Source organism: Panulirus ornatus, chromosome 17 (assembly GCF_036320965.1).
Source record: "Panulirus ornatus isolate Po-2019 chromosome 17, ASM3632096v1, whole genome shotgun sequence".
In the NCBI taxonomy this organism is placed as follows: Eukaryota; Metazoa; Arthropoda; class Malacostraca; order Decapoda; family Palinuridae; genus Panulirus; species Panulirus ornatus.
Window position 1 is genome coordinate 48,415,233 of NC_092240.1, and position 12,224 is coordinate 48,427,456.

General features: G+C 40.0%; 1 protein-coding gene across 1 annotated transcript in view; it reads left to right on the forward strand.

Annotated features, from left to right (window-relative positions):
• Positions 1 to 1,838: 1,838 nt before the first annotated feature.
• The window catches only part of LOC139754718 (uncharacterized), a 32,299-nt gene continuing 21,913 nt past the window's right edge, over positions 1,839 to 12,224 (forward strand). Inside the window, exon 1 of the mRNA XM_071672297.1 lies at positions 1,839 to 2,189. Within this exon, the coding sequence (XP_071528398.1) occupies positions 2,148 to 2,189 (42 nt within the window). The 5' untranslated portion in view covers positions 1,839 to 2,147. The remainder of the gene's footprint in view (positions 2,190 to 12,224) is intronic.

Sequence of the window (12,224 nt, forward strand, 5' to 3'; positions counted from 1 at the left end):
GTATTACATTAGAAATATGAGTTATATTACATATTGTTTCAAGGCACAATAGCCATTTTTCATGATTTTTGTTCAATAAATATTACATGGAATATAATGTTAACCATGGTACGCCATGGTGGCAAGCCCAAGGTACGATGATTAATGAAATATTCAAATTAATATCTATGGAATTAAGCCATCGTCATTGTGTCTATGAATATAAAATATACAGAATGATCAAACATTTTATTATAAGACTTTACAACTACCGAGAACACTTCAAATTCTCACAATAACGTGAAACGTCGAAGAACATATTACTTCGAGAATGTCTTACGCGCATGCGCTTGATGACGTTGCATTTGGCCTAGCGTGGCCTAGCGTGGGTATAGCGTGGGTCACCTCAGGTCACGCGGGACGTGTGGTATTGTAGATTTGGCTTGTGGTCGATCAACTCAAACTTTCGTTCAGTATTCTTGGCAAATACTTGGTCTGCTGCTGAGGTAAAGGTATTTAATGGCTACGATATATTTTAAGAAAATATCAGTTACTAAGACCATTTATCAAATCGCCGGAGATTAAATGAAGTTATTGAAATCATAGAAATCTCTATTTAGAGTAGGTTATTTAGAGATCATAGGTAAAGTGAGATTCATCAGGATGAATTAAGGTACTTGAGGTCATATTATGTTGGCAAATGTCTAAGTATAACGATTTCAGCCCCAAGTGTACGATTTTTTTTCCACTTTGATGCCAAAGGAAGACGTATGGCAGTAAATATTATCCTTAGTCCCAGCCACATTTTGTCCATAATTGCTCGAAGATATAATCAGGACGAGAAATATATTTGAAAATCTAATCCGAAGCAAATATTTTTTCCCTCTCCATCATATATCCGCCATAACAACAACTTAAGTTTGATAAATCATCAAAACCTTTATTTACTTATCGTACCCACTGATCAGGTAATCACAGGGGGAAATAGACCCTAAAATCATATGCAATTTGAACTTTGTCATTCAAAATGGGAAGGTTTATTTACGCCTGCAGTCCAGTTCACAAAATATCAAAACTGTGTGGCAATGTTTCATTTAAATGGATACCAGTTTCTTCACTTTAATGGCGAACACGAAGCAATGATATGAAAAGTTCTGATGGAAATATAGAAATGTTAATATATTAGTTTAAAATCAGAGCGGCTCGTAATAAGCATCAGATTAAAGCGATCATTGTCTTCTGTGTCATTAGCAGTAAAAGGGAGAAGTTTCGACAGTATTTTAAATGTAATATGTGATTTCGATTTAGATATTTCTGAATGACATGTTAAAGTTCTCGCACTAACGAATTCTCTGGTGAATTGGATTTGATTTAGAATATTCAAATGTTGTGTTTGGTTCGCTTTGTGCCGCCGAAAGTTGGAAATATGCTGTACCATTTTATACATCTATAATTTGAGAAAGTTTTAATGACCAGATTGGAAGATTATTTTTTTTTTCAATGAAGGAACAGAGAAGGGGGCCAGATGAGGATATTCTAGAATTAATATACATTGAGGACGACTATGAGTTTTTCAATGATGAGACTAACAATTTTTTTGGGCTTATTAAAACTCTATTTATCGCTTAAACCACAATAAAGTACATAAATTTTCTTAAAGGCCCCCTTTCAATATGTGTATCTAACCCTAACTGGATGAGGTTGCATTTGAAAAATCATTAAAGATACATAAGGTTTTTTATCTCTCTGTATTTCAAAGAGATATACAATTCATCGTTGTATATATAATATTTCTGAATAACATAATATTTTGGGAAATATTTTGAGGCGTGATTGCTTTTGTAGGAATATTAAAGCATAATTGAATGCGTAGTTTCTGTTTTGTAAACAAAGTTAAACGTGTCAAGGCGCGCTGTTGAACACACGATTTTAATCTAACATAATATAGGAATTTTATGCTTTAACAGTGTTTATCTCCCAAAGTATGAACCATAGCTACCCTCGATTGGTATAGGAATATTCCTGTAAGTAGCATTTAATGATTTAGAAAGACATATACAAGTAACTATACACTGGCCTGAATTTGTCAACGGTGGTAATCAGCCATTGGACTCGTGAGGTGTATTAACCTCCATTGTCTCCTCCCTTTTGGCTTCTTCCACACCGCTATGGCCTCAGATGAAGACTTTGCCAGGAGGTTGCAGGCTAAGGTAAGGTGACCCATGTATATGTGCGAAGCTAACGGGAATTGGGATTTATGCTTCGTCGGTTTTTAGGGACACCAGAGAAATATCTTGTTGGGTTGGAGGCGACGCATATTTATGACCTTTTTACTGGTCAGAAATGATATAGACCGAGGGAAGATCCTGTTTAGCCTTAGTTTTATGCAATTACTATGGCCTGTAATGACGTACATGATAGTGGAGAGGGTTATGATAATTAGGAAAGATGTGGGTCAAAGTGATCTATTTATATCTCCCAACTCATTTGAACGCAATTCAGGCAATTTTTGATGGCATACTCAGTGTTCTTTGTTACATTTCTGCTGATTTTAGTGTATTTTGGGGTTTTGTCATACTAGGGTAAAAGCAAGTGAGACACGTATAAAAACTCAACAGACCCTACTTAGATAATAGGCCAACACCTGTCCCCCTAGTGACAGTTCATTCTCAAATAATTAGCAACGGTATAGCACATGCTGATAGTTGACCAAAACTCTGAAGTATTGGTATTTTCATGTATTGATTCCATTACATCATTTTTTATTATAGTGATACGGGAATGAAATATCAAGTAATGAGGACAGGGCTAGGAAGGACTGATATCACAGTAAGTGAAGTATAGTAATGTGTATATATTGTATGAAAGTTATCATTAGGATAGGGGATAAAGACTGCTTCCCACGTATTCCCTGTGTGTCGTAGAAGGCGACTAAAAGGGGGAGGGAGCGGGGGGGTTGGAAATCCTATCTACCTGTTTTTACTTTTCCAAAAGAAGAAACGGAGAAGGGGGCCAAGTGAGTATTTTTCGTGTAAGGCTCAGTCATTGGTTCTTGATGCTACCTTGCTAATGCAGGATATGGCTAAAATGTATGTATAAAAGTTATACAATACATAGTTTTATATTACCTCAGTGTATGTGTATATTTCATGTCAAATGCAGTACAGTACTTACAAATTTTTTTTTTCAGTATAATGAAGAAGTAAGAGCAACAGAAAAACAAGAGCGTCAAGATGCAGCTTTTGCTCAGGAACTGGCCAACAGATCTCATTGATTATCTGATAGTGATGATGAGGTTGAAGAGATCAGCAGCAGTGGAAAGGAGCCAAAGATTGCAATGTTTGATAATAAAAAGGAACGAAAAGTATTGGAAGTGGATAGCGGAGATGATCAGGCAGAAGCACATAAAGCGGTTTCATCCAAATCTAGTGAAACATCAACAAGATTAAACGGTATGTATCTATGTCCTGATTCCCTTTTATCTTTAGAGTATTTGGTGTGTCTTTCTGGAACATATCTCCCAGAAGTCTGTCTGAGTTGAATATAATCTGCTGAATTATTAAATTCATGATTTACACTGTAATGTTACAATCGCCATTCCTTAACTCTGTTACTGTTACTTTGACGACATGCAATTTCCTGGTAATATTTTTTGCTTGTGTTGCAGTTGAAAATTCACTCTAGTTGTGTTATGCATTTCTTCTTTACTGCTTTCAGAAGATCATTACAATACATTTTCAGACAAGTTAGATTTCTGAATTAGAAGTTAGCTTATGTGTCTTAACAGGGTTTCAGGATTAACACCTGACCTCTCCTTGCCCACGTACAAACAGATGTGGGAATACGATTTACCTTTATATTGATAGTGATAAGATAATTAGACAACCTTCTGATCTGAAGTGCGTACATGAAACATTATTCTTCTAAATGTTTTGATGAAATTTGCCATTGTATGAAAATATACCATTCATGATTTTTGTAAGCTTCATAATGGAATACAGTATAATTTTGGTATTTAAATGTCAGGATTGAAATGTTTAGTGTTAGACTTGGAAATTTTACTTGAAAAACATGTATTGCAGTAGTTCAGGTTTTAATAGTTTTCTTACTGCCTCTCCCACACATGGACTACTGGCATTCTGTTCACAAACATATAATTTCTCCTTGTCATACATAAGACTTAACTCACATAGCTCATTCATCATAACTGGATTTTTCTGTATTGGGCACTATGCGCTAGCCCTGCCTTTTGGCAAAATGGTAGGAGCAGTAGTTAGGAATATTTAGGCTGCAGCATTAGGTAGAAACATTAGGTAGATGTAATTGATTGGGGCGAAAATTTTGGGAGCCTTGAAAAATGTGTGGAAGTCGAGAACATTATCTCGGAAAGCAAAAATGGGTATGTTTGAAGGAATAGTGGTTCCAACAATGTTGTATGGTTGCGAGGCGTGGGCTATGGATAGAGTTGTGCGCAGGAGGATGGATGTGCTGGAAATGAGATGTTTGAGGACAATGTGTGGTGTGAGGTGGTTTGATCGAGTAAGTAACGTAAGGGTAAGAGAGATGTGTGGAAATAAAAAGAGCGTGGTTGAGAGAGCAGAAGAGGGTGTTTTGAAATGGTTTGGGCACATGGAGAGAATGAGTGAGGAAAGATTGACCAAGAGGATATATGTGTCGGAGGTGGAGGGAACGAGGAGAAGAGGGAGACCAAATTGGAGGTGGAAAGATGGAGTGAAAAAGATTTTGTGTGATCGGGGCCTGAACATGCAGGAGGGTGAAAGGAGGGCAAGGAATAGAGTGAATTGGAGCGATGTGGTATACAGGGTTTGACGTGCTGTCAGTGGATTGAATCAAGGCATGTGAAGCGTCTGGGGTAAACCATGGAAAGCTGTGTAGGTATGTATATTTGCGTGTGTGGACGTGTGTATGTACATGTGTATGGGGGGGGGGGGTTGGGCCATTTCTTTCGTCTGTTTCCTTGCGCTACCTCGCAAACGCGGGAGACAGCGACAAAGTATAAAAAAAAAAAAAAAAAAAAATTGATTGGAACATTAGGCAAGAGTGCTTGGTAGAAATAGTCATCAGGAACATTAGGTAGGAGCCTGTCCAAACACTGCTAGAGTTGCCCACTGACAGGGGCCTGTAAAGAGTAAGGCAATAAAGGCTAAGAAGCAGCGCTGGAGTTCACTAGTTATAGAGGCTCATTGCACTGCCCACCCCTTTAAAGGAGTTCTAGGTGGGAACAAGCATCATAGATAGATAGAATAGTAATGATTTAGTACTCAGGAAAGAACTCGTTTGTTGTATAATGCCAGATTAGTATTAAAAGATTTAGTGTGAAAAATCGGATGTCAGTGTAATTTTTTTTTTTCTTTTTTTTTTTATACTTTGTCGCTGTCTCCCGCGTTTGCGAGGTAGCGCAAGGAAACAGACGAAAGAAATGGCCCCCCCCCCATACACATGTATATACATACGTCCACACACGCAAATATACATACCTACACAGCTTTCCATGGTTTACCCCAGACGCTTCACATGCCTTGATTCAATCCACTGACAGCACGTCAACCCCGGTATACCACATCGCTCCAATTCACTCTATTCCTTGCCCTCCTTTCACCCTCCTGCATGTTCAGGCCCCGATCACACAAAATCTTTTTCACTCCATCTTTCCACCTCCAATTTGGTCTCCCTCTTCTCCTCGTTCCCTCCACCTCCGACACATATATCCTCTTGGTCAATCTTTCCTCACTCATTCTCTCCATGTGCCCAAACCACTTCAAAACACCCTCTTCTGCTCTCTCAACCACACTCTTTTTATTTCCACACATCTCTCTTACCCTTACGTTACTCACTCGATCAAACCACCTCACACCACACATTGTCCTCAAACATCTCATTTCCAGCACATCCATCCTCCTGCGCACAACTCTATCCATAGCCTACGCCTCGCAACCATACAACATTGTTGGAACCACTATTCCTTCAAACATACCCATTTTTGCTTTCCGAGATAATGTTCTCGACTTCCACACATTCTTCAAGGCCCCCAGAATTTTCGCCCCCTCCCCCACCCTATGATCCACTTCCGCTTCCATGGTTCCATCCGCTGCCAGATCCACTCCCAGATATCTAAAACACTTCACTTCCTCCAGTTTTTCTCCATTCAAACTCACCTCCCAATTGACTTGACCCTCAACCCTACTGTACCTAATAACCTTGCTCTTATTCACATTTACTCTTAACTTTCTTCTTCCACACACTTTACCAAACTCAGTCACCAGCTTCTGCAGTTTCTCACATGAATCAGCCACCAGCGCTGTATCATCAGCGAACAACAACTGACTCACTTCCCAAGCTCTCTCATCCCCAACAGACTTCATACTTGCCCCTCTTTCCAAAACTCTTGCATTTACCTCCCTAACAACCCCATCCATAAACAAATTAAACAACCATGGAGACATCACACACCCCTGCCGCAAACCTACATTCACTGAGAACCAATCACTTTCCTCTCTTCCTACACGTACACATGCCTTACATCCTCGATAAAAACTTTTCACTGCTTCTAACAACTTTCCTCCCACACCATATATTCTTAATACCTTCCACAGAGCATCTCTATCAACTCTATCATATGCCTTCTCCAGATCCATAAATGCTACATACAAATCCATTTGCTTTTCTAAGTATTTCTCACATACATTCTTCAAAGCAAACACCTGATCCACACATCCTTTACCACTTCTGAAACCACACTGCTCTTCCCCAATCTGATGCTCTGTACATGCCTTCACCCTCTCAATCAATACCCTCCCATATAATTTACCAGGAATACTCAACAAACTTATACCTCTGTAATTTGAGCACTCACTCTTATCCCCTTTGCCTTTGTACAATGGCACTATGCATGCATTCCGCCAATCCTCAGGCACCTCACCATGAGTCATACATACATTAAATAACCTTACCAACCAGTCAACAATACAGTCACCCCCTTTTTTAATAAATTCCACTGCAATACCATCCAAACCTGCTGCCTTGCCGGCTTTCATCTTCCGCAAAGCTTTCACTACCTCTTCTCTGTTTACCAAATCATTTTCCCTAACCCTCTCACTTTGCACACCACCTCGACCAAAACACCCTATATCTGCCACTCTATCATCAAACACATTCAACAAACCTTCAAAATACTCACTCCATCTCCTTCTCACATCACCACTACTTGTTATCACCTCCCCATTTGCGCCCTTCACTGAAGTTCCCATTTGCTCCCTTGTCTTACGCACCTTATTTACCTCCTTCCAGAACATCTTTTTATTCTCCCTAAAATTTAATGATACTCTCTCACCCCAACTCTCATTTGCCCTTTTTTTTTCACCTCTTGCACCTTTCTCTTGACCTCCTGTCTCTTTCTTTTATACATCTCCTACTCAATTGCATTTTTTCCCTGCAAAAATCGTCCAAATGCCTCTCTCTTCTCTTTCACTAATACTCTTACTTCATCATCCCACCACTCACTACCCTTTCTAATCAACCCACCTCCCACTCTTCTCATGCCACAAGCATCTTTTGCGCAATCCATCACTGATTCCCTAAATACATCCCATTCCTCCCCCACTCCCCTTGCTTCCATTGTTCTCACCTTTTTCCATTCTGTACTCAGTCTCTCCTGGTACTTCCTCACACAGGTCTCCTTCTCAAGCTCACTTACTCTCACCACCCTCTTCACCCCAACATTCACTCTTCTTTTCTGAAAACCCATACAGATCTTCACCTTAGCCTCCACAAGATAATGATCAGACATCCCTCCAGTTGCACCTCTCAGCACATTAACATCCAAAAGTCTCTCTTTCGCACGCCTGTCAATTAACACGTAATCCAATAACGCTCTCTGGCCATCTCTCCTACTTACATAAGTATACTTATGTATATCTCGCTTTTTAAACCAGGTATTCCCAATCATCAGTCCTTTTTCAGCACATAAATCTACAAGCTCTTCACCATTTCCATTTACAACACTGAACACCCCATGTATACCAATTATTCCCTCAACTGCCACATTACTCACCTTTGCATTCAAATCACCCATCACTATAACCCGGTCTCGTGCATCAAAACCACTAACACACTCATTCAGCTGCTCCCAAAACACTTGCCTCTCTTGATCTTTCTTCTCATGCCCAGGTGCATATGCACCAATAGTCACCCACCTCTCTCCATCAACTTTCAGTTTTACCCATATTAATCGAGAATTTACTTTCTTACACTCTATCACATACTCCCACAACTCCTGTTTCAGGAGTATTGCTACTCCTTCCCTTGCTCTTGTCCTCTCACTAACCCCTGACTTTACTCCCCAGACATTCCCAAACCACTCTTCCCCTTTACCCTTGAGCTTCGTTTCACTCAGAGCCAAAACATCCAGGTTCCTTTCCTCAAACATACTACCTATCTCTCCTTTTTTCACATCTTGGTTACATCCACACACATTTAGGCACCCCACTCTGAGCCTTCGAGGAGGATGAGCACTCCCCGCGTGACTCCTTCTTCTGTTTCCCATTTTAGAAAGTTAATACAAAAAAAAAAAAAAATGTAGCTTAGACATTGAAGCTTATTGATACAGTGGTTAAATTGATGAGAACTGCTATTGACGTTTGTGTAAATAAATTATACATTTCCTTTTTTCCATAGCCAGAGGTTGAACCATTATGTGACATTCATTTTTTTCCATTCATTTCAAGCTAGAAGTTTCAGTTTTCTAAATTGTTTCTTACATTTTTCATATGTATATATATGTATGTGTGTGTGTGTGTATATGTGCGTATGTATGTGTATGTGTGTGTATGTGTATATGTATATATATATGTATATTATCCCTGGGGATAGGGGTGAAAGAATACTTCCCACGTATTCCTCGCGTGTCCTAGAAAGCGACTAGAGGGGACGGGAGCGGGGGGCCAGAAATCCTCCCCTCCTTGTATTAACTTTCTAAAATGGGAAACAGTGTAATTTTGAGTTATGAAATTTTTGATACTGTACCTGTCTTCGAGATGAACTCTCATTTTATTTGACAGTATCAAATCAGAATGTAGCAGATCATCACTTATCTGATGAAGATGAAGAACGGGAGCCAAGAATTCCACAGGCTCAAAAAGAAGTGACAGTTTGTGAAGTTCAAGAAGGTCCAAAACATTCTAAGGCTGAGCATATCCTCCATTCTGCTAGAGAATGGTTTCATCTACATAACTGATGTCTGTAATAGCTAATAGGATAAAGACTGATAAGTAAAGGTAAAATATGTTTGAACATATTTAAATTTTTGAAAGGGGAAACTGAAGGAGTCACGCATGGAGTGCTCATCCTCCTCGAAGGCTCAGATTGGGGTGTCTAAATGTGTATGGATATAACCAAGATGAAAAAAAAGGAGAGATAGGAAGTATGTTTGAGGAAAGGAACCTGGATGTTTTGGCTCTGAGTGAAACAAAGCTTAAGGGTAAAGGGGAAGAGTGGTATGGGAATGTCTTGGGAGTAAAGTCAGGGGTTGGTGAGAGGACAAGAGCACAGGAAGGAGTAGCACTCCTCCAGAAGCAGGTGTGGGAATATGTGATAGAGTGTAAGAAAGTAAACTCTAGATTGACATGGGTAAGACTGAAAGTGGATGGAGAGAGAGATGGGTGATTATTGGTGACCTATTCACCTGGTCATGAGAAGAAAGATAATGAGAGGCAAGTGTTTTAGGAGCAGCTGAGTGAGTGTGTGGGCACCTGGTCATGAGAAGAAATATCATGAGAGGCAAGTGTTTTGGGAGCAGCTGAGTGAGTGTGTTAGCAACTTTGATGCAAGAGACTGGGTTATAGTGATGGGTAATTTGAGTGTGAAAGTGAGTAATGTGGCAGTTAAGGATATAATTGGTGTACATGGAGTGTTCGGTGTTGTAAATGGAAATGGTGAAGAGCTTGTGGATTTGTGTGTTGAAAAAGGACTGGTGATTGGGAATACCTGATTTAAAAAGAGAGATGGCCAGAGGGAATTATTGGATTGTGATAATTGATAGGCATGTAAAAGAGAGACTTTTGGATGTTAATGCACTGAGAGGGATGTCTGATCACTATCTTGTGGGGGCGAAGGTGAAGATTTGTAGAGGTTTTCAGAAAAGAAGAGAGAATGTTGGGGTGAAGAGAGTGGTGAGAGTGAGCGAGCTTGGGAAGGAGACTTGTGTGAGGAAGTACCAGGAGAGACTGAGTATAGAATGGCAAAAGGTGAGATTAAATGACATAAGGGGAGTGGGGGAGGAATGGGATGTATTTAGGGAAGTAGTGATGGCATGTGCAGAAGATGCCTGTGGCATGAGAAAGGTGGGAGATGGGCAGATTAGAAAGGGTAGTGAATGGTGGGGTGAAGAAGTTTGTTAGTGAAAGAGAAGAGAGAGGCGTTTGGACGATTTTTGCAGGGAAGTAGAGCAAATAACTGGGAGATGTATAAAAGAAGGTAGCAGGAGGTCAAGAGAAAGGTGCAAGAGGTGAAAAAAAGGGCAAATGAGAGAGTTGGGTGAGAGAGTATCATTAAATTTTAGAGAGAATAAAAAGATGTTTTGGAAGGAGGTAAATAAAAGGCATAAGACAAGAGAACAAATGGGAACATTGGCGAAGGGAGCAAATGGGGAGATAATAACAAGTAGTGATGAAATGAGAAGGAAATGGAGTGAATATTTTTCAGTTTTGTCAAATGTGTTTGATAGAGTGACAGATATAGGGTGTTTTGGTCGGGATGGTGTGCGAAGTGAGAGGGTCAGGGAGAATTGTTTAGTAAACAGAGAAGAGATAGTGAAAGCTATGCAGAAGATAAAAGCTGGCAAGGCGGTGGGTTTGGATGGTATTGCAGTGGAATTTATAAAAAAAAAAGGGGTTGACTGTGTTGTTGATTGGTTGGTAAGGATATTTAGTATATGTATGGATCATGGAGAAATGTGTGAGGATTGGTGGAATAGATGCATAGTGCCATTGTACAAAGGCAAAGGGGATAAAGTTGAGTGTTCAAATTACAGAGGCATATGCTTATTGAGTATTCCTGGGAAATTATATGGGAGGGTATTGACTGAGAGGGTAAAGGGAAGAGCAGTGTGGTTTCTGAAGTGGTAGAGGATGTGTGGATCAGATGTTTGCTCTGAAGAATGTATGTGAAAAATACTGAGAAAGACAGATGGATTTGTATGTAGCTTTTATGGATCTGGAGAAGGCATATGATAGGGTGGATAGAGATGCTTTGTGGAAGGTTTTAAGAGTACATGGTTTGGGAGGTAAGTTGCTAGAAGCAGTGAAAAGCTATTATTGAGGATGTAAGGCATGTGTACAAGTAGGAAGAGAGGAAAGTGATTGGTTCCCAGTGAATGTTGGTTTGCGGCAGGGGTGCATGATGTCTCCACGGTTGCTTAATTTGTTTATGGATGGGGTAGTTAGGGAGGTAAATGCAAGAGTTTTGGAGAGAGGGACAAGTATTCAGTTTGATGTGGACGAGAGGGCTTGGGAAGCGAATCAGTTGTTGTTCGCTGGTGATACAGCATTGGTGGCTGATTCAGATGAGAAACTGCAGAAATTGGTGACTGAGTTTGGTGAAGTGAGTGAAAGAAGGAAGTTGAGAGTAGATGTGAATAAGAGTAAGGTTATTAGGTACAGTAGGGTTGAGGGACAAGTTAATTGGAGGTAAGTTTGAATGGAGAAAAACTGGAGGAAGTGAAGTGTTTTAGACATATGGGAGTGGACTTAGCTGCTGATGGAACCACAGAAGGAGAAGTGAGTCATAGAATGGGGGAGGGAACGAAGTTTCTGGAAGCATTGAAGAATGTGTGGAAGTCGAGAACATTATCTCGGAAAGCAAAAATGGGCATGTTTGAAGGAATAGTAGTTCCAGGAATGTTATATGGTTGCGAGGGATGGGCTATAGATAGGGTTGTGCAGAGGAAGGTGGATGTGTTAGAAATGAAATGTTTGAGGACAATATGTGGTGTGAGGTGCTTTAAGTAAGTAATGAAAGGATGAGAGAGATGTGTGGTAATGAAAAGTGCAGTTGAGAGAGAAAAAGATGGTGTGTTGAAATGGTTTGGAAACATGGAGAGAATGAGTGAGGAAAGATTGACAAAGAGGATATATGAGTCAACGGTGGAGGGAAGGAGAAGCGGGAGACCAAATTAGAGGTAGAAGGATGAAGTGAAAAGGATTTTGAGGGATCAGGGTCTGAAAATACAG